The sequence below is a fragment of the Rhincodon typus genome, chromosome 21 (assembly GCF_021869965.1).
Source record: "Rhincodon typus isolate 14 chromosome 21, sRhiTyp1.1, whole genome shotgun sequence".
Classification (NCBI taxonomy): domain Eukaryota; kingdom Metazoa; phylum Chordata; class Chondrichthyes; order Orectolobiformes; family Rhincodontidae; genus Rhincodon; species Rhincodon typus.
Genome location: NC_063352.1, coordinates 16,641,869 through 16,665,797, shown reverse-complemented (window position 1 = coordinate 16,665,797; position 23,929 = coordinate 16,641,869). Strand labels below are relative to the sequence as shown.

The window sequence follows — 23,929 nt, the reverse complement described above, 5'->3', positions numbered from 1 at the left end:
GATGGCCTTCTAGCGAAGTGTCCCTAAATTAGGAGGTCAGTGAACAGTAATAGTGTGGTTGGCATTCAGTCAATTCAGTTTTGATGTGAATTTGTCTGTGTATTAAAGCCATGAATGGTGCTCGGAAAGCTTTCATTGTGTTGATGTAACATATGATTATAGAGCCGCAAAACATTAAACAGAAGATCCTGCCCTGTCTGAGTGCTGTAGTCTGTTATTTGTCATGGAAGGATATGAAGTTAAAACCCGTTATTGGGTTTGTGGGTGCATGTGTTCCACAATTCTAAACCTCAAATAGTTGCAGGGTTGGTATGCATCTGAAATAAATCAACTGTATTTAATCCAGGTGTGTGCTCTGAAGCTTTTGATTGTAAATTCATTTATTGCAAAAAAGGAACTTGTATTTGGAAGATCTTGTATTGCAATGATCATGACCATATCTCTGCCGGAAGATTCAGATTCAAGTTTCACCTTAGGATATGATGACCACTGAGGTTTGTCATCACATGCCCAAACAGTTTGATTTTACAAATAACTTGTCTTTATGTGCTGTAGCTTTAGCACCTACCAGAGCCTCTATACCAACCCTTTCCCACAATGTTCTCATCAGCCAGTGTAGAACTATTGCTCTGTGGGAAACGTAGTAACCCAATGACACGCAGCACTACTTTTCAAACAGCAATGAAATAATTTGTTTCAGTAATGTAGTTTGATAGATCAATGTTGCTTTGGCCATAAGAAAATAATGCTTCTCTTTAAATTGTGCCTTTTCGATAAACTTGAGGCAGTCAGGGCTTTCTGTTCAATAACTTACACTAAAGACTGTACAGTACTACTTCAAAACTGTCGGGGGTACTGTGGACTGTGTCACAGTTGTGTTAGTTAACTTCTGCACCTCCCTAATGAAAATATGAGGCCTGCCAATTCTATTGCATTGATTTCTTGTCTTGTTTAGGGAGGTGAACTATTATTGTCCTTTTTGGACACGGGCGTCCATGCTTTATGTATAAAAGTTGACCATTATTTCATCCCTATAGGTTATGTCCTAACAGCGATACTTAGACTGGATTTTTGTTTTTTGTTTTTAGTGGAACGACCTTGTCTTGGATGCCGAGAGCTGGTGTTTCGGAACTTGTCCAAAATTTTGCCGGCCGTTAGTCGAGACATGACTGACTGGGTTCCTGCAACACGTGTTAAAGCATCACAGCTCCTGACTGTGTTGCTGCTCCATGCTGAAGATCACATCACACAGCACATGGAGCTGCTTCTCAGTACCATGTATCGATCATGTTCTGATGAAGAGACACTTGTGGTTCAGAATGTATGTAGCTGTCTTCTGCTGCTTTCCCATATGAACAATATTTCAATAATATTTATTTCACAAATTTAACATGATTAGTAAAATGAGACAAAAGGGGTATGAGGAAAAACAGTTTTACATGTATAGTTAGGTATTGGGATGCGCTGCTCGAGAGTATTGTGGATATAAATTTAATTAAAGGGAAATTGGACAAATATTTTGAAGAAGAAAATAGAGCATGTACATGGTAAATGAAAAAGGGGGTATTGGGATGAAATGGGTCACTCCTCAAAACAGCCAGTACAGATTTAATGTGTTTAAGCCTCCTCCTGTGCTGTATTATTCTATGCAAGTAATCAGCATAAAGGTAAAGTTGTCACGGTCCCAGCGGGCTGTTGGGCTGCTCTCTCATTAGAGGGAGACAATTGATAGTGAGTTTAACCTGAGGATCACCACACATCAGTTGAGCGATGAAGTTGAGAAGGCAGGACCTTCATTGTAACTTCAGCTGGTGTGGGAATTGAACCCATGCTGTTAGTATCGCTCTGCATTGCAAATCAGCTATCCAGACAATTGAGTTAACCAGTAGAGTACCCTGAGAACATCTTGCGTACAGTGGCTCAAAAGAAAGTGTTTTTAACAAAATTTTGCCTTGAATGAAGTTTTAAAGTGTCATAAATGAAGTTAAGATTTGGAAAAGTTTTGGAGTGGAATTCCACAGCTCAGAGCCAAAGTAGCGATAGGCATCGCTGCTAATGCTGGAATGAAGATAATTAGGGGTACAGTTCTCAAAACTTTTTCACTGTACGATATCACTTGAGGTATTAATATTACAATTTAATTGCTGAGCAATCTACAATTTGTTTGACTTGTGTTCCTTCTATTTTGAAAGCTGTTCTGTTTTAATAGCATTTGCTGCTTAATTTTTTCTGCCGCCTTAAGGGGTGATTTCTGGTACTGCATAGTTTGCTTTCTCTAGGATGACGAACACTCGTGATATGCAGTAACTGTCAAGCTTTAATTTGACACGAGTTTTTAAAATGCTTCTACTAGGCTTTTTGACAGTGATGGATGTTAGGCAATAAATGATAGTTTAACCCAGTAGCCATAAATGCTACCAGATGTAAACATTTTTATTTTGCAAAAGCAGCTTCCCAATCACAAGATAATACTTTTATTTGCGAAGACTGTTTGTCACACCAGATGCCTAGTTTGTTGCCCATGTGTTACTGATAGAGCGGTAAAGGAGAATCATTCTTCCAATTTAACCAGGAACAGTTCCTGTGTGGAAATGCTTCTAACATAGGAATTATTGTAGCTTCATACATCTTTATTTTGATGTCATGTTTTTTACATACACAGAACATTTTGCATTGCCATGTTTGCAATCTGTTAGCTGCTGAACTAGTCTGCATTATATTGTTTGTACTTCTCTTTTATTGTAAACTTGGTTCTTCCTGTGGTTTTCAAGAGAATGGAACCCATCTGAATTCATTGTTTAAGCTTTTTTGCGAGGACTTAATGACAAGCATGTTATTGAAAAGTATTTCTTTTCCTAAATGCTTCGTTTTATGAGTTTGGAAGGTGAATTGCTGCACTGCATCTTGTAGATGGTACAGGCTGCTGCTATTAAGTGTATGTAACCCTGCAGAATATTGATAGTGGAGGATTTAGCAATGGTAATAGCATTGAATGTCAAGGGCAGTAATCGAAATCAATCTTGTTAAAGATGGCCATTACCTGGCAGTTGTAAGGTTGTGAATGTTACTTGTCACTTGTCAGTGCAAGCTGACTGTTGTCCAGGTTTTGCTGCATTAGGACATGGTCGTCTTTGGTAATTTGAAGAGTTGTGAATGGAGTCATAGAGTCACACAGCACGGAAACAGACCCTTCGGTCCAATGCATCCATGCCAACCAGATGTCCCAATTTGACTTAGTCCCATTTGCCAGCATTTGGCCCTTATCCTTCTAAACCCTTCCTATTCAGTACCCATTCAGGTGCCTTTTAAATGTTGTAATTGTACCCACCTCCACCAATTCCTCTGGCAGCTTGTTCCCGACACGCACTACCTTTTGTATGAAAAAGTTACCCATCCAGTCCTTTTTAAATTTTTCCCCCTCTCACCTTAAACCTGTGCTCTCTAACTTTGGATTCCCCCACCCGAGGAAAAGACCTTGTCTATTCACTTTATCCATGCCCTTCATGATTTTATAAACCTCTACAAGGTCATCCTTCAGTCTTCAATGCTCCAGGAGAAAAAGCCCCAGTCTATTCAGCCTCTTGCTATAACTCAAACCCTCCAGTCCTGGCAACATCCTTGTTAATCTTTTTTGCACTCTCTCAAGTTTCGCAACATCCTTCCTATAGAAGGCTGACCAGAATTGTATGCTTTATTCCAAAAGTGGCCTAACCAATGTCCTGTACAGCCACAACATGACATCCCAACTCCTATACTCAATGATGGCAAGCATGCCAAATGCCCTTCACCACCCTGTCTACTTGCAACTCCACTTCCAAGGAACTATGCACCTGCACCCCCTAGGTCTCTTTGTTCAGCAACGCTCCCCAGTGTTACCATTAAGTATACAAGTCCTGCCCTGGTTTGCCTTACCAAAATGCAGCACCACACGTTAATCAAAATAAACTCTATCTGCCACTCCCTGGCCATAGGGGTTTGTAAATAATTTTATGGCATTTGCAATTTTAAAAAATTGAATACTTTTGAGGAACGTACTTTGAAATACATAAGGTGATTTCCAGTTTCCAGGTTCCAGTTCCAACCTTTGACTTCTTAATACTTCTGTCATTTCAGTCTGTAAAGGCAGCAGAGCTGATTGGAAGTTTCGTGGATCCCGAAGTCTTTTTGAAATTGATTCTGACAACACTTGAGAAATCAGCCTGCACTGCTCACCTGATGGTTCTTAGTGCAGTCATTAGAGGTAGCTCAAAACAAGTGCTGCACCCACATCTGCTGAGAATTGGAGCAACCCTGGCTCTTCCTGACACATGTCAAGTGTCCCAAAAGGTAAATGTTAATAAAAGTTAAGGTTTGTCAGCTAAAATCTTGGCCTGTATTTTTCTCATAGTTATTTTTTTTCCTACGAAAACAAAACTTTGTAGATACTGCAAATCAGAAATAAAGATGGAAGATGCTTTAAATGCACAGGAGGTCTCGCTTCCACATTTACTCAGTTCCTTTCTTATTTACATTAAAAACCTAAGTTATAGAAGATAAAGAGGAAAAACAGAAAATATTGGAAATATTCGAGGGGACAGAAATGATCCATGGATAGAGATCATATTGAGATCCTTTCATCAGAACTCATAGGTTAGATGTGCAACATATACTCAAGAAAGAATTGAGACAGGAAAGTTGGGGGAATAGGGTCAAAGGCAAGGAAGAACAAATGGCAAATCTCTGCGATGAGGTGAAAGACAAGAGACCTCAGCTCCTTTAACAAGAGCATGGATCTGCACTTGAAGCCTTGTAATTTGCAAGGCTACAGAATAAGTGCTAAAAAGTGGGATTGGAATGTGTTCCTAGTTTATTCAGTCAGCACAGATATGCTGAGCTGAATGGCATTTCCTGTGCTGTAACGTTTCCATGGTCATCCGGTAATGGGACTAGAAAAGAAATAAAAGAGAGGTCTAGAGGAGCTGCAAACAGCAGAATCAGTACGCACTGACTTTGTATTTCCTTCCTGCCCTCACTTCCCTCCCTCTATACTTGTTTAAAGACCACTACATTTCAGCTTTTCAATTCTGATACAAAGTTACTAACCCAAAAGGTCAGCTCTGTTTCTCTCTCTACAAATGCTGCCTGACCTTTTGCTATTCTGTTGTCTGCCATACGATGTAAGCACACATGATATGCTTTTGATTTTTATTAGATGAAGATAATTATTCTTTCTTTAGGAAGCCTGACTAATTTGTGTCAGATAACAATGCAGTTTTTTAATCAACTTAAAAATTGTGATAAAGAAGCAGAGAACAGAAACAGGAAATGCTAGAAATACTCAGCTGGAGTGGCAGTATCTGTGGAGAGAAAGATTGTTAATGCTTTTAATCTTTGACATTTAATCAAAACAAAAGAAGGGGGATTGGTGAACCGAGTAAAACAGTGAAATATTGAAGCTATAATTTAGTTGTTGTATGTTTGTCTGTTTATTTGCCGGATGTTAGCAGGACCAGATGTGGATTGATGATGATATATGCAGGTTAGTGCTATGCATGGTTGGTACAAAAGCTAACACTTATCTTGTGGTTATTAGAAGATGGAATGGGAAAGAAGAAATACTATGCCAAACAGCAGGCAATTAGAATCATAGCGTCATATAGCATGGAAACAGACCCTTCAGTCCAACTCATCTGCACCGACCAGACATCCCAATCTGATTTAGTCCCATTTGCCAGCTTTTCACCCATATCCCACTAAGCCGTTCTTATTCATGTACCCATCCAGATGCCTTTTAAATTTCCTCTGGCAGCTCATTCCATACACGCACCACCGTCCGTGTTGACAAAGTTACCTCTCGCATCTTCTTTTTAACCTTTCCCCTCTCACCTTAAACCTATGCCCTGTAGTTTTGGACTACCCTGCCCTAGGAAAAGGCCTTGCCCCTCATGATTTTCTAAACTTTTATGAAGCCAAGCCAAACCACCACCCCTAACCCTCCAAGCCTCTGAAGCTCCAGGGGATCCAATTCCCAGCCTATTCAGCCTATCCCTATAACTCAAACTCTTCCGTCCTGGCAGCATTCCTTTGTAAATATTTTCTGTACCCTGTCAAGTGTTTTCAGAACAATAAACCTATGTTGGTTTATCTGTTGCTGTCAACTGTTTTTCACGATATTGAGATTATGGAATACCAGACCTGTTGTGAGTTTGAACCAGAAATGACTAATGGAAATTCACGAGTGTTGCAGTTGGATAAGCTGAACTACTTTGGAGAAAATAAGCTTCTTCATGACACCTGGGCATGGAACAGTAAGACGGCGAGAACTGAATGTGTTATTCTCACTATATTAGCTACCTGTGGATTAATGATTGGTTTATTTATGTAACAAAAAGGAAGAAATTTAGATCATTAAAAGTTTGCTGCCGTGTATGTTGGCACAGGCTTCCTCTGCTATTGTGGTGGCTGTAGTGAAGTTTTTTTTTTTAAGGACTTAAATTACAAGTTCACGTTTTCTTTTCCTGATTAAGGCAATAAGTAAGAAGAAATTCAAAGTTAGCTGAGTGGTAGGAGATGGAGAATAGTGATGAATAGTTGTTTCTCAGAATGGTGTAAGATATATAGTGGGGTTCCTCAGGGTATGCTATAGGAAGACTGATTATTTCTGATATTCCTGATGGATCTCAACTTAGGCATTTGGGGCACAATTTAAAAATTTGGTGATGACACAAAACTTGGAACTGTGGCAAGGATAGTAACTGATTTCGTGAGGAAGTAGGCTGGTAGAATGAGCGAGCATGTGGTAGGTGATATTTAATGTCTAGATGTGTGAAATGATTGATTCTGGTAGGATTATCAAGGAGATGTAGTGGGGACTAAGGATAAAATTCTAGAAGTGCTGCAGGAACAGAGGATTCTGGGGTAAGTATGTACTAGCTGATCAAGGTGGCAGGGCAGATTGAGAAGATGATTAATAAAGTATCTAGATTTCTAGGCTTTATAAATAAGTGCATATAGTCCAAAAATAAAGAAGTTACAGTGAACATGCCTAAAAACCTAGTCCAAACTTGTTTTGATCCAAGAGACTTAGTTGATGTTAAAAATCATGAGCCTGAGCAGAGTGGACAAGGAGAAACTGTTTCCATTGGTCAAAATGTGGAGAACCAAAGAAATCAAATTTAAGCTGCTATTGAGAAGAACATTTTGATAGCCTGCTGAAGAACTAGAATTGGACTGCCTGAGTGTGTGGTGGAGGTAGATTCAATTGTGGATTTCAGAGGGGAATTGGAGAACTATCTGAAGAAGACTTTGGCCAGCTTTGGGGGGAGGTGGTGTGCATATGCAATGAATTAGACTAACTAAGTAGTTCTTGCAGAAAGTTGCACGACATGATGGCCCAAATTGCCCTCTCGTGCTGTAACCATCCAGTGCTTTGACTTCCTTATTAGTCTTAGATTTTTCAGTCATTGCTAAATTCATCAATAATCCAATTAATAATGAAACATAATTAATAAGCCCAAACACACTTGTGTTTTTGTCAATGCTGCAATAATTATTTTTTGTATCTGAAGGTTTACATTGATTTTAAAAGCTGTATTATGAACGTGAAATAGTGTCGCTTGTAATTCAGCTAATGCTAAATGCATAGATTGTTTGAAAGGTTTGTCACAAATGAAAATAACAACAAATCAGTTGATTAAAATGCTTACAACATGCTGATCTCTAGCTTTTGTAATTCTTCCTTGATCCATAATTGCTGGTCAGTAATTGCAGCCAATTTGAGCAAAAAATTAAAGCAGTAATGTTTTCATGATTTGTCATCTGTACATTTAATGATTGTTTCCAGTTAAGCTTGTGAATTTGGACAACCTAATGGTATTTGAACCTTTAGACATTGAGGAATTTACCTTGTTGTATATGTGAGAAACCCATTTTCTTATGCTTGAAGTAACCTTTAGAATGGATTGTATTATAATTCATGTAAAGTGCTTTGGATTATTAACTAAGCACAATTTGCTTAAAGGTCCATCAAGCCTTCATTATCCATTTATTCTCTCAACTGTTGATGTGACATGAGTATATTAATTTGGCATCAATAAGCCAAGCAAAGAAATGAAAAATACTGGGAGGCTGTTAGTGGTTTCTGGAAAGGTCTGTTTGGAAGAAGTTATTACAGAGTAACCAGGCAATAGCTGTCAGTGAGAAGGTTGTTACAAACTTACACATACTTAGTCTCTATTTCTCATGAAAATAATGCTTCTGAGAAAGAAAGATTGCTATCCAAGGTCTACTTCTCACTGAGTAAATCATTCCTTATGTACATTTATAAGTTATATCTCAACTATTTGACCTAATAGCTTCACAGAGATACAGATTTACTGAAGCAGCCCCAAGCTATGGCATTGAAAGTATTATTGCTGTTATTGTAATAATGCCATTCAGATGCCATATGTATTTTTACTGCTATAATAACTTCTTTTACTGATGATTACAATATATTAAGCACATTGTTACTTTGCTGACTTCCCATTTTTGTCTCTGTTTTTGTTATTTTTAACTTTAGACTTAGTTTGAATTCCTGCCCTCCTTGCCCCTGCCTCGCCTTTCTTGGATATACTGACTTGTATAGAGATCAGTTTAATAGGTACTCATAGACTGTGTTACTTAGCTCAACTGCTGATCCCCTTGTTGATTACTACGGGAAAGAGTGACACTTCTCTTGACGGAGAGCTGCAGAAGGTCTCTTTACAGTGTTTTATATTTTGGAAATTACATTTGAAAAACACAACATAATTTCTACTCCTGAAAGTGAAATGTGTTTTGTATCAGAACAAGCATTTTTATTGGGTGTAAATCAATCCACTTAATGCACAAAGATCATTTTGTGCATTCGTGTCTTTCAGTTGAGATGTACGTCCCCTCCCTTTCAATAGGGACTGCAGCAACACTGTACCAAGACATGGTCGGATTTGTGTTTGTGTTAACCAGTCATCATATGGTTAATGGCATGATACCTCACATTCACATTCACAATCACATTTTGTCTTCAACCACCTGTCCGCTTGTTGTAGCTTTGCCACTTAAGTCTTTGTATAGATAGTTCTACCATCTCAGTTTTGACCTCCCATACAATCTGGACTTCTTTTGGTCTAGGGATACTGGTCTAAAGTTATTTGGCAGGCATACCCTACTTCTCTTCAATTTAATATTGACTAGTATCCCTGGCAGACTGTTGCTAACACACACTCCTTCCACTTGTTAATACTGTGCCTTTGTCAGGATTCAGTTGGCACCACACACAGGTAGTAACTGGACACCACCATTAAAGAAAAGATTGTTGCCACTGATTACGTTTACTATGTTTTTTTTATCTTTTTCCAATTTTATTTTTTCTTTTTTTTCTTTGATAGACTCTAAGTATTTTGCAATTTGGTTGTTGCTTGATTGCATGTAAAAATAATTGAAATTGCCAATTCTATGGTTAATGAATGAAAGTGTAATAGCTATCTCAAGGTAAAATATGAATTACTGCCTAACGTTGATATTTGTTCCACTGCTTCTTTGAGGAGTAAAGGGAAATTTTTCTGTTCATCAAATAGATCGTATAGAATTTACCCGGAAACACATTTCTTTTCCCGAATAGAGCCAGGTGTTAATAATAGTGGCTAAAGAGAATATATGATGATTAGCCCAACAGCAAATTGAGATTCTTTGTTGTGGAACGGAGCTCACTCCTTTCAAAAATTGTTCAGCGTCTTCTCTGGAGGTATTTGCCCTTGTGTTCTCAGCCAAATTTTGCACCTGGCAGTCTAGCTGAATGAAATCTGATCCATGTCTTTGAAATCTGTTGCATTAATGACAACCTGCGAGAAAATGGTATGAGAAAATAGATTTGTGTCTTTTGTCTAAACAAGTTGAGAAAATTTTGTGCTTGTACAAAAGGAGCAATACTTCAGCACACATTAAGGTCACACAGACTCAATCCTGATCTTGTTTTAAATTAGCAGTAATTCTTTGGCAGTTTCCTAACACCAGAAATCAAACAAATGGAAATAAAGGATTCAAAAATTCAAAATCCAGAAATGATGTTAAATCTGTCCTTGTTAGCCATTATCGAAGCTGTTCACCAACTAGCAATCTGTTGCCAGCAAGGTGACTTAACTTTTATCTTGTGTCTCCTTCTGCTTCTAGAAACAAGTTGATCTGTATGAAGCAGCTGATGATCTGTAGAAAATGTGTAGGTTCCCAGTATATAATCTGAAGTGTTTTTTTTTCCCCACTTCTGTTCCTACAAGAGTAGTTGCACCTTATTGAATGTGTAAAAACATATGTTGTAAAACATTCAAATATAGCTTTGAAATAAAATTTGCAATATATTTCCACTTAAGGCAAATAATCTCCCTTTGCGTTCTAGTCATGTGTACAAGAATGAAATTAAATGTGCATTTCTAGTGCAAAAATGTTAGTTGATTATTTTATTTTCTTCTTTATGAAACTGTAGGTTGAGTATTTGGAACAACTGCTTCTTTGTGTGCAGATCTTAATTACGGTATGTGGAAAGCAATGCAGTGAAATCAATTTGCATCTGCTTAAAGTGCTGGTGACCATCACGTCCTTAACATCTGATCAAGAACTTGAAAATAAGGTATTACCAAGTGCAAACTTATCCACATCAGCTAGTTGAATAGCCTGTCTGTAAATTAGGTTTTGAAATGGTTAACTCTCTTAAACAAAAAATCAATTGCTGAGTGCATTCGCTGTCTCTTAGCTTTGGCTTTAACTTTAAATACCTTATTTTATAACTGAAGTTTCACCTTGCAATGTGTTTGATTTTTTCTAATTTGAAATGATTTTGAATGGAAGATATGTTGAAGATGTTGAATTAAGTTCAAGTTTTTAAATCTAATACAAGGTATACTGAATGTTAGCTGTTTCCCAGTTGGTTGTGCTGTTGTCTCTTGGTCAGAGGTTACGACTTCAAGTTCCACTTCTGGACCTGAATCCAAAAATCAGAGGATATTCCAATGGAAAAGTGAAGCTGCACTGTTGAAAGTGCTGTCTTTGGATGAGAAATCGAATTGAGGCTCCCTTTACCCCTCAAGTGGATGTAAACTATTGCATGGCACTACTTCATAGCAGAGTAGGGGAGCTATCCCTGATGTCAAGCCTAATATAGATGCCTCAATCAACATCACAAACAGATTATCTGGTCATTGCCACATTGCTGTGCAGGAAGTTTGCTCTGCAGAAGTTGACTGTTGGGATTCCTACATTAAAACAGTGACTAAACTTAAAATACTTAATTGACTGCAAAGAAGTTTGAGACTGTGTTGGTCCTAAAAGGCGAAATCTTTTTATGTTTTTGAAATGACAACTTCAATGTTGATCACTCATCCAGAATTAGTTTGTCCCTGTGCATTTTCTCTCTCACTTGCATCATTACATGTGCTTTAATTCGAACATCACATTTCTTATCTGGCTTGGTTCTAACCCATGGTTGATAGCCTTGTCATGTCACCAAATTGTATTGGGATATTGAAACCCCAATTTGCTTTTGTCCCCCAGCACTTTGCTATAGCTTTGCTTGAATTTGAACTTCACCTTTCGTAGCTAGTTTAAGAGCAGTTGGGCTAGACTGAGGAATAGCAGACCATTTTTGACTCAGGTGCAAAATTTCCAGGAGATTTTCAATATGGTCAATTGGATCAATGCATTAATATGTAAATGGATTTTCAGAATGCTTTTGGCAATATTCCACATTTCCAATTAAGCGCTTATGAGCAGGTTATCTCACGGAATTATCATGGAGATCACATATTTCAATGTACAAATCTTGGTTGTGGATATAGCAAGTGAAACTGACAATTTGGCTAATGACGAATTCAGAATGATTCATGTTTTTTTTTATGGATATTGAGTGGATAAAAGACACTTTCCAGGAAAGTGTAAAAGTATGGAGTCACATGGGAAATGTGTTAAATTAAATAAGTTTACTCCAAGTTAGGCTCTGTTTATTGTGGATAGATCTGTGAAGTAGCACTAAGGCACAGTAAAAAAGACAAAAAACACTATTTGGTTGGATTAGTCAAGGTTAGAGTAGAGATTCCAAGGTAGTAAGATTTTGGAATGCTTTGAACAAGATCCCATGAAAAGCATTGGTCAGATTTTCTGAACTGATTTGTCTTTGAGAGGTGAGCAGTGAAGATTCTTGTGTGTATCAGCAATCTGAGGTCATGTTGGACTGTTTACTTTGGAAAGGAGAATCCTTTGAGGTGATCTCATTTTGAAGTTTTCAAGATTGAGAAGAATTGGAAAAATAATTGAGCCAAATTCTTTACATTGACAAATGGTTAGGACTCTCAGAAAATAGGGGAATTTCATATTAAAGGGAGCTGAAGCGACTGAATAAGAAAGAAAGCCCTTGAATTCATGCAACACTTCTCACCACCTCAAGATATCCCAAAATGTTTTCTAACGAATAAAGGTATTTTTTGTTGTCATCGGTGTAAAGTAGGAGTAACTTAATATGAGAATTATATTGGAATGTTTCAAAGTTTAAAAGACTGTTGGAAGACATTTTTGAGAGAAATTTAGAGGACAAGTGAGGTAGGTCTTGGCTCTGGCAATACAATGGCTAGGTTGGGCGGAAGGCATTTTCTGCTTACAAAAATCTTAAAATTTTGTACAATACAAAATCATTTTATGCCTCTTCAATGACTATTCAGTCTAAGTTAAAATTGTTCTCAGTAACAAATATAAAGAGGAACAAGTCGCTGTTGAGACTTCTCATGCAAGAGTAATGGAAAATAGGTGCTGGACACTGGAACAAATTACCTCAATCTATTGGTTTTGACAATTTGGTACATGAAGTATTTGACTCAGACCCTAGTGGAAATCCTCAAATTAATTCAGATGGTGTATTAGGTACATTTACTTTTAGGTTAAAATTCTTTCGAGTTTTCAACAAATTTCAACTATCTGAAGACTGAAGTCGAACTCAGGTGGCTTCCGGAGTTGGAGCTGCTGGTGATTTGGGATTTCAATGATTTATCTTTGCAAAGTGTTGTAATAATGAATATTTAGGCACCTTTAGTTTTACAATTGTTTTCTGAATTTCTTTGATTACAAATGTTATGTTCTGGTTTCTAATCGAATGAGTGTATTTGTGTAGTCATTAGTAACATTTCAGAAAAAAAGATGGTCTCTGATCCTAAGCAATAATTGTAGCTGCTGATTCTAAACATTCTTTTTTTAAAAAATTCAATGAAGCAAGTGTTCAGTTTCTACTTAGCTTTGGGTCCATGGGGAAGAATTGAGAAGAAGTAGATATTTTCAATTTGTTCCATTTCCTGACATGATTGGAGAACAAATAGAATAAATGAGAGTTTTCAATTTTGAATCAAAATCATGTTTTTCTGTGACAGGGGGACTGACCTCTTTTTGGTCTAGTTGTTTAAGGGAGACACTTGAGCAGGGATAGAAAAACCATGGTAGAAGTACACTAGGAGGTTCTTGCCTACCCTTTTCTTTTATGTTCTTGTGTGATACTGTATCCCATTCATCAAAGGACAGCTGACTAGCTTCATTGCCATAGTCAACCATTGATTAGGTACACAAGATCAACTGTGGCAGTCTTGTGTAGAATTGGACATTTGAACTTTTAGTTTGCCACCTCGGATGCAATGCACTTGTTTAATTTGCATGGAGAGAATCTTGAAAAAATGACTTGGAAATAATTTTCACCACCTATCTTATGAACTAGAGGTAGCTTGTCCTGTTTGGGTTGTATATTAATCCTACTTTTTCTCAAATCATTGAAAAACTATGCCTCCTTTTTGAAGTGTCACACCAAAGTGCTTACTCATGCAGGAGCTTCAGATTGACTGCTACTCAGAAGGTGGCCAACACTGATGTGCCTTAATTGCTAAGATTCCTTGCCTTTGTAGTTCTCAACGTACCAACCTTTCTCTGATAACATTCTCAGAAGTAAATTTCTTTGTGTGACCTTGAATGAGTGCAAAATCATTTGAACTCTGGAACCTAACTTTGAATCCATTGCAGATGAGTGGTGAAAAAGGCAGTTGGTACCACGTGTGAAATGGGTTTGATGCAATCAGATTTCTAATGAGCATTGTTTCATGTCACAATTAATGTCTACTTCCCATGTTTCTTCCTTCCCACCCACCTTCCTGACAATATGTATGATTTTACACTGAGATTTTTTTTTAAACTAAGAAATGTTACATTTATACAGCATACTTCTTAACCTCAGAACGTTCCAAAGTACTTGACAGCCAGATGGCACCTTTTAAAGTCTAGTTACTGTTAAAATGTCAGGAAACAAAGCAGCCAATCTGCACAGCAAGTTCCCACAAATGGCAATATGGTAAGGACAAGTTAACCTGTTTTAACAATTTCAGCTGAGTTAATATCGATAAAGGCACTGGAGTCAGCTAGAAGACTTCACCTTTGACAATGCAGTGGCTGCCTAATACTGGCCTAAATTTTGTGTTCAAGTCCCTGGAGTGGGACTTAAATGTGCAACCTTCTGTCTCAAAGAAGAGAGTGCAACCCACTGAACTGTACCCAGGAGTGTAGCTAATGTGAGAACAGATTGGAAGATGCATCCTGGCGCAATAGGGGAGGTCTGCTGGTTGCTGATATTCTCCAAGTAACAGATTACTAATGTGCCTATGTCACAGAATGGTTTAATCTTATAGAAAATCATTGGCGAATCAAAGGTTTGAAACAGTTGAGCAAATGAGGTTTTCAGAAGCGCAGTTAGCTCATTCTCACCTCGACTTTGAATCCAGCCTATAATGATGAGATGGAAGTCTGTTCTCTCTACCTGCTGTAAGGGCTTGGAAGTGAAATAATTTTGGGCAGTCTCCATCCATTTCCTAATGGGAACAGGGCCACAACGCATAATTTTGTGTAATTAGGCACAAATTGGCAATCTGACTGTGAAAAGCTATGAGGATGGGTGGTGTGGGAAGTAGAAGCATTACATTGGTGTAGCAGTTGGTGATCATTATTTGACTTGGGAGTGAAGGCACATGTCAATAACAAGTTTTATGCTTCATGTCACAATGTGGTATCTGTCACAGGAGTGTTTGATTTTGACAGAAGAAATGTATTTTGAATGTCGACACAGCATTTAATGAGCATGAATTCCTCTTTGCACAGGTTATGATTTTAAAATTAAACATTTTAAAGTGCATGTACAGTAAAACCTTTCTAGACTGTTCTTAAGCATGTTCTAATCCATGGGCTGACTTCAACCTTGATACTTTTTCCACAGCTGGCACAGATGGCTGTTGAGTCGGGCATAGAACAATGCATCCAGTACAAGCAAAAATCAATCTGTCTGATAAAATGCATTGCATAGAATCATTTAGCACAGAGGTACATTCAACACATTATGGCTGTACTGGCTCTTTTAAAGAGTCATCCAGCAAGTCCAACTTGCCTGTGCTTTATCTGTACTGCAGTTTTTCTTTTCCATGTATACATCTAATTTCCCGTGTGAAACTTATTGATCTGTTGCTTACCACCCTTTGAAGCAGTCCATTCCATATATAAGCCAAATGTATATGCAAGATTCATTATTTCTTTTCACAATGGGCTGAGACCATAAGATCATAAGAAATAGGAATATAAGTAGGCCATTTGACCCCTCAAATCTGCTCCACCATTCAAAAGGATCATGGCTGATCCGACGATCCTCATGTCCATTTTCCTACTGTTTCCCCGTAACCCTTGATTCCCTTACTGATAAGATTCTATCTATCTCAGCCTTAAATATACAGAACGAATCTGCCCCTAACTCTCTGTGATAAGGAGTTTTAAAGACTCTCAACTGTCAGAGAGAAGGAATTCCTCATCACATCAGTCTAAAATTGGCACCTGTTTATTCTGAGACTCTGATCTCTGGTCCTGGGCTATAACATGAAGGGAAACATCATCTTAGCATTTACTGTGTTAAGCCCCTTAAGAATCCCACATGTCACAATGAGATCACCTCTCATTCTTCTAAATTTCAATGAATAGAGTCCCAAACTGTTTAGCCTTTGCTGATAAGATAATCTCCATACTGCGGTCATCCTAGTGAACCTTTTCTAAACTGTATCCAATGAAATAATATCTTTCCTTAAATAAGGGGACCAAAACTGCTCATGATATTCCAGATGTGGTCTCAGCAGCACCATGTACAATTGCAACAAGACTTCCCTACTCCAACTCCCTTGAAATAAGAACCCACATTCCATTAGCTTTCCTGATTACCTGCTGCACTTATGTACAAGCTTTCTGCGTTTCGTGCACAAGTATACCCAAGTCCCTTGTAGTCTGTTGCAGTTTTTCTTCATTTAAATAATGCTCCGTTCTTTTGTTCTCCCTTCCAAAATGAACACTTTCTCATTTTCCCACATTATACCCTATTTGCCAACTTTTTGCCCACTTACTTAACCTATCAGTATCTCTTTGTAATCTGTTTGTATCCCTCTCACAACTTGCCTTTTCACTTATTTTTGTGACATCTGCAAATTTGGCTGCAGGACAATTGTTTCCTTCCTCCAAATCATTAATATAATGTGTAAACAGTTGTGGCCCCAGCACTGATCTCTGTGTAATGTCATGGGTAACAGACCTGAAGAAGATCCCCTTATCCCCAGTCTCTGTTTCTGGCTCATTAGCTAGTTCACTGTTCATGAGAGTGTGCTAGCTCCAACACCGTTTTATGACTTTAGTGAGACGCCTTGTCAGACGCCTTGTTAAGTCCAAATACAACACACATTCTGGTTTCCCCTCCATCCACTCTAGTTAAGAATTACTCGAAAAACTCTAAGTGCTCCGAGACATGATTTCCCTTTCATTAAGTCATGCTGACTCTGCCTGATTAGATAATGATTTTCCAAATGTTCCATTATTGACTGCCTGATAATTGATTCCAATATTTTTCCAATAATAGATGTTAGGCTCATCAGCCTATAGTTAACCACTTTTTGTACACCCCCGCCTTTTTTTTGAGTGGGTCTATCACATTGGCAATTTTCCAAAAATCCTCTGATACTTAGAATCCAAGGATTTTTGGAAAATTACAACCAATGAATGCCTCCACTATCTCTGTAGCCTGATCTTTTAGGATTCAATTATGCAAGCCCTGAGGGTCAAGGGACTTATCTCCTTTCGCCCCATTAGTTTGTCTATTACTACTTACTTAGTGATGGTGATGGTACTTAATTCCTCCCCCATATTCTTTAGGATCAATGAGATGTTTGAAGTATCATCCACCGTAAAAACTGATGCTCCTCCGCCATTTCCTTTTTTCCTATAATTGCCTCCCCTGATCCTTTTCTAAGAGGCCTATCTTCACTTTGACCTCTCTCTTCCTTTTCATATGTTTAAAGAAGCCCCTGTTGTCAGTTTTTATATTCCTCAATAGTTTACTCTGGTAGCTTATTTTTTTCTTTCTCTCTTTTCTTTTTAGTTGTCCTTTGCTGGATTCTGAATTTATCCCAGTCTTCAAAGCTATTACTAACTTTTGCCTCTTTTATATGCTTTTGCTTTCAACTTAATACTGTCCTTAACTTCTTTCCGTTTGTCTAGGTAAACTGTAGCTCATGTAGACATAAGTTTGTTTCATTTCTTCATCTACTCTGCTATGATGCAGGATTAGTTCTCCATTGAAATCCTCTTCTTTTGCGCTGATCTGTTGACTCTGCAGCCGTCACAAGGAGGAGCTTTGGCATCATTCATTCAAATACTGGAACTTGACACACCCAGTTTGTTTATTGGCAATAGATATCAGATGTAGCAGGCAAATTGGGTCTGCAGTGAGAAGTCTCCTGTAAATAGTCTACTCTGTTCTAGTGAATCATTTGTGCCATTGCAGTGAGCTGTTAGGCTTCATTTTGCAAAATGTTAAGAATGTGAACGTGTTGCAGGTAGAAAAGACCTTGGCTTCCTTGGCTGCAGCACAGAACTTCATTGACTCTTTGCATCTGTACAGACAACATATGAGTCAACTGATTGGATGGGTGGCTGACACACAGCACCAGTGGACCAGCTACTCTGTGCAGCACTTGCAGTTTGAAACTATTATAACTCAATCAGGTAAGAAATATAAATTGCTCAGTCAGATTTTACATCACTGATATATTGTGGCTACGTATCTTTTTTACATGTGCTGCAAGTGAAGTTTTCTGTGTACTTGAGAAGGCATAGTATATTTCAGATTGTCAAGCTGTGTCCTTAAATAAAACACTGTACAGTGGACAAAAGTATGAGCTGGGAGTTGGAGTAGGGCACTTGATTGTGCACTCCTGCTCTGCCATTTAATAAGATCATGGCTGATCTTCTGTCTCTGTCTCAAGACCACCTCCTGACACAATCTCCATGTCACTTGAAATGTCCATTTATCTGGAAATCTACCAGACTTGAATATGCTAAATAACTGAGCTGCCAGATTTCTGGGATAGAGAATTAGAAATATTCGCAATCCTTTGGCTGAATAAAGTTCTCCTAATTTCACTCCTAAATGACCAACCCTTTATTCTGTGATGTCTAATTCTACACTGTCCAGTTAGGGGTAATATCCTTCCAGCATCTGGCCTGTCAAATCATCTTAAGAATTGTATATGCTTCAATCAGATTACCTAAATTCTTCTGCTTTATGCTTTTTTTTAAAAAATTGAACCTATTTTTCTAATCAACCTGTTCAGACATGTGACTACACACTTCTGAAATGGGTGGGATTTGAACCTGGGCCTTTCGGTCTCAGGGTAGGCCTATATTGTACAGAATTTAGGAGAACTATTTAGTTCTCCTAAATTCCGTAAAATATAGGCCAAATCTATTCCACCTTCCCTCAGAAGATATTTTTCTCGTTCCAAGAATTAGTATACTGATCAGAGTCCTACATAAGTAAAATAAGAACTTTGCCATTATCTGCACCTTAATTATTTGCCTTCCCAAACTATTTGTCAAACCTGTTGTGGGGAGTGGGATTTAGATGGAAAAAACTCAATGTTATGGTCTTTTAACTCCAATCTTTTTCTGCCTGATATAAATTAACATCACATTTATGATAACCCCTTTAAGGCCAATGGAGAATCACTAATTAATCTCTCTGTGGAGTTCATTGAGTATGGATTCCCCTAGGAACAGGCAATGGCCTGCCTAGCTGGAATTCAACTGAGCCCTTATAGAAAGCAGACTGGCCCTCTTGTGGCACAGAGGTAGAGTCCCTACCCTGAGACCGAAAGGCCCAGGTTCAAATCCCACCCATTTCAGAAATGTATAGTCACATGTCTGAACATGTAGATTAGAAAAATAGGTTTAATTTTTTAAAAAAGCATAAAGCAGACCCAAGGATGGGTCTGCCGAACTGTCTGACCTGGGCTTGGACTAGCCTATATATGCCACGAGTAAAGGATGTTCCTTTCCAGTCGAGCTTCACCAATTATTACAACATCCAAGAAAGACTGTTTGTTTGGTTTTTAGATAACACAGCGTGGAGCTGGAGGAGCACAGCAGGCCAAGCAGCATCAGAGGAGCAGGAAAGTTGATGTTTCGGGTCGACCAGATCATCAACTTTCAGACAACCCGAAATATCAACTTTCCTGCTCCTCTGTTGCTGCCTGGCCTGCTGTGTTCCTCCAGTTCCACATTGTGTTATCTCTCTGACTCCAGCATCGGCAGTTCTTACTACCTCTGTTTGGTTTTTAGTTGCCTTTAGCATCTCTGCCCCTGCCTGAATTACTATATTGCCAGATCAATAAATCCAAATTTTGCATTCACCTGAATACTTTCCTGTTTCCAGTATCCACCAGCAATGCTTCTTTCATATGGTTTGTAATGCGATCTCCATTTTATTAATTTCATTTTCCAGAATTCAAAGCAGTAACTTTGAAACAAATCCAGTATCTTGACATTCAGTTTAACTTTATTTTTCAGCTCTTTTGATGAGTCAAAAGTTACAACTGCTTCATGCCTTTTCAATTTAATCCTAATTGAACAATTGGGTTCATTTTAATTTAATGTGTGCTTGAATTGAAAAGTCCGTTCCATAAGAACAAATGAGCTTAATTGCACATAGAAAAAAAAATCAATGACCTCATTTCCACTGCCTTCTGAGGCAGACTGCTCCAACGCTGCATGGTCCTGTGAGAGAATTTTGCCTCCTCTCTGTGAAAGGGCGACCTCTGCATTTTTTACTGACCCCGCCATGTGTCTTCTGGACTTGACCACAAGAGGATGAACTCTTTTTCCATATCCACCTTGTCCAGATCATTCAGGATCTTAATCTCTTGAATCACACCACTTGCTGTTTTGAACTCCAGCAGAAACAAGCCCGATTTGTCCTACCTGTTGTCATTAGACAGCCTGCTTGTTCCAGGCATCAATTCAGTAAACTTCCTCTGAATTGCTTCGCGTGCATTTATAAATCCTGCTTTAAATAAGGAGACCAAAACTTTAGCAAATATTTGAGATATGGTCTCACCAGTGCCATAGAATCATATAGCATGGAAACAGACTCTTCGGTCCAACTAGTCCACGCCAACCATGCTCCCAAATTAAACTAGTCCCACCTGCTTGCAATTGGTCCATATCCCTCCAAACCTTTCTTATTCAGGTACGTATCCAAATGTCTTTTAAACATTGTAACTGTGTATCCACCACTTGCTCTGGCAGTTCATTCCATACACGAGCCACTGTGTGTGTTTTGGGGGGGGAACGGTTGCCCCTCATGTCCTTTTTTTTTGATCTTTCTCCTCTCATCGTAAAAATGTGTCCCCAATTTTTCATCTCACCCACCCTAAGGAAAAGATCCTTGTCATTCACCTTATTTATGCCCCTCATGATTTTATAAACCTCAATAAGGTCACCCCTCCACCTCCTATGCTCCAGTGAAAAAAGTTTATAACTCAAACCCTCCATTCCCAGCAACATCCTGGTAATTCTTTTCTCAACCCTCTCCAATTTAATCATGTCCTTCGAATAGCAGGGTCACCAGAACTGGGCACAGTACTCCAGAAGAGGCCTCACCAAAATCCTGTTTGATGTTATGTCGTTTCCCACAGTGGAATGTAAATGATTTTCTGAAGTGACTGTTCACTTACAAAGAGATGCTGTTGTTCCCTTGGGGTGTTTGATTCTCCACTGTGCCAGTGTAATGTGTTTTCTTGTACTCCCTTTTGTGACCTGGCCAACCATGGTCGTAGCCTTTGGGCAGTGCAGTTAAGACCTCCAGTGTTCAGGGATGCAACACTTGGTCCATCAGCTCAATGGCAGGATATCAGGCCTGGGACAGTCACACAGCCAACCCTGCGCTGGCAAATCATGGAAGTCATGCTTAGGGTGTCCAAGAGCCATAGATCCTCCCCATTCCTGGGGTCTCCATACTGAGGCTAGTGATTCTCAGTATGTGAGGCTATAAGTCTCCTCCTGAGAGGTGACTCTCAATATTACTTATGAGGCTAATAGGGAGGTATCCACCTCATGACGCTGGAAGTTCACCCAAAGAGGAAGTGCAGCCATTGCAATATAGTGTCAGACTATAGGGAGAGAGAGAGGGCAGATGGGACTAATACCATCAGGCAGGATGTGATAGACCCGAGGAACTTTCTTCAGTTTGAGAGCTCTTTGTCTAGTCTTCTCTTTCACTAAGGATTGGCCTAGAATATTGCAGCCCTCTGGCTTTTGTGGGGGTACCCACTGCCTTACAGCGATAACTGAAGCATAATGTCCTTCCTTTTATGTTAAATTCCTCTCGTATTGAAGGATAGCATTGCATTAGCCACCCTAATTACTTGTTGTATGTGTACACTACCTTTTTGTGACATGCTGAAAACACAGTTATCTAGAGGATCCCCTTTATCCAACTGCACTTATTACTCCTTCAAAGAACTTCAATAAATTGGATAAACATGATTTCCCTTACAAAACTCCATGTCAACTCTTTCCAATTACCCTAAGTTTTTCTAAATGCCCAGCTTTCGCCTCTTCAATAATCAATTCTAACTCCATGGCCAGCTAAATGGCCTAGGGATTCCTGATAAATGCATCTCTCTGCTTGAATAGAGGGTGTTATTTGCTCATTCTCAGTCTTTTGGAACCTTTCCAAAATCTTGGAAATTTTGGAAAGTTAACAAGAAAGCATCTTAAAAGCTTCTCTTTTAAGACCCTTGGATGAGGTCCATCAGGACCCAGTACTTGTCAGCCTGCAGATCCTTCGGTTTGTTCAGTACCATTTCCCTGGTGATTGTAATTTTATCAAGCTCCTCTCTCACTTCCATGTCCCAATTTACAGCTATTACTGAAATGTTTTACGTAGGCTGTATTATAAAGACAGAAACTAAATACTTGTTCATTTCATTTTCCATTCCCTTTTTATCTGTGAACTCTCCATTCCCATTCTCATTCTCCAAGCAGCACTAACTTTAACTCTTCTCTTTCTCACATACCTATTCTACCCATTTTCTCATGTCTGTCTAGTTTCCTGTCATTCATAATTCCTTTCCCCTGATGATTTTTCTTTCATTTTCTTTCATCTTTTCTGTTATGTCCAATCATCTGACCTTGCACTCACCTTTGCACAACTACAAGCTTTTTCCTCAAGTTTGATGTTTTCTTGTCTTTTCTCTCCTTAACCATGGATAGTGAGTTGTTCCTTTATAATTTTTCTTTATGGTAGGAATACACTTGTTGTGACTACCATGAAATATATGCTGAAATATCTGCTGTTGCTTCTGTATTATTCAGTGCTGCAGTCCAGTATCCCAGTTTACTTCAGCGAGCTCAGCTTTTATGTCCACATTGTTGTCCTTTGTCAAGTTTAAAATGCTAGTCTTAGACTCACTGTTCTCCCTCTCAACTGGATACAAAATCTAGGCAAATTTTGGTTGCTGCTTCCTAGGGCTGTCTTTACTCTGAGGGAATTACTTAATCCTGTCACATTACACAAAACCACAACTTGATCTCCTGAACCAAAGTAATCTGTCACTGTTGGACCAATGTTACCCTTAAATTAACAGTGTTAGTCCTCCAGCTTTACCTCACTACCTTTTCTTCTTGAATGTCATTTCTCCCAATATTCGCAACCCAGTCCTTGACATCATGCAGCTTTACCTTCATAATTGTTATCAGGTCATATTGTTCACTATGTACAATCAATTTGTGTACTTTGTTACAAATGCTACGCTCACTCAGAAAGCTTCTCATTTTGTCTTTTTGTTAATTTTGTAACATCTACTCATGACTGTTAGTGCATTCTTAGGTTTATTGTCTCTGTCACATCCTGCTTATTCTGTCACCTTAATTTCCAATATGACTAATTTGCTCTCCTGCCATGACTCTACCCGTGGTTTTCTCCATCTAACTAAGCTTGATTCCTTATCCCATTACTTGTCTAGTTATGTAATTTGTTTTGTTAGAACATTAGTCCCAGCAAAGTTCAAGTAGAAGCAATCCCCAACAGTGCAGTCCCTACTTTGCTTCACAAACTGGAATCTACTTCTCTCATACCTGTGTTTGAGTCACCTGTTTATTGCATTAGTCTTATGTGACCTCTGTCCATTGACATTTGATTCAGAGATTATTACCCTTGAGGTACTGCTCTTCACTTCGTACTTATCTAGTTATACTCTAAATAGAATCTCTTTCCTTGTAATACCTAGGTCATTGGTACATATGTGCTACTCACTGACTAGATCTTTTCCCACCCACTGAAAATTCCTGTCCTTCCCTGAGCAGATGTGTCGACCATGGCACCAAGTAGGCAATACAGGCAATCATGGTCTTAACGGCTCAAAGCAGTAACTTTCCCATACTCCTGTTCATTCCTTTTTACTTCCTCCACTTGAAGGTGAATCAAGGCCCTGGTTGGGACAAGCGTCTTCTGCACAGAGACAACAAGGTGCAGGGCTGGATGAACACAGCAGGCCAAGCAGCA

At 38.7% G+C, this 23,929-nt stretch overlaps 1 protein-coding gene across 1 annotated transcript in view; it reads left to right on the top strand.

Moving 5' to 3' along the window:
• The window catches only part of LOC109921698 (dynein axonemal assembly factor 5-like), a 106,206-nt gene that overhangs the window by 53,077 nt on the left and 29,200 nt on the right, over positions 1-23,929 (top strand). The window contains exons 5-8 of the mRNA XM_048609877.1: positions 1,089-1,321; positions 4,114-4,326; positions 10,478-10,621; positions 17,922-18,090. Of these exons, the coding sequence (XP_048465834.1) occupies positions 1,089-1,321; positions 4,114-4,326; positions 10,478-10,621; positions 17,922-18,090 (759 nt within the window). The remainder of the gene's footprint in view (positions 1-1,088; positions 1,322-4,113; positions 4,327-10,477; positions 10,622-17,921; positions 18,091-23,929) is intronic.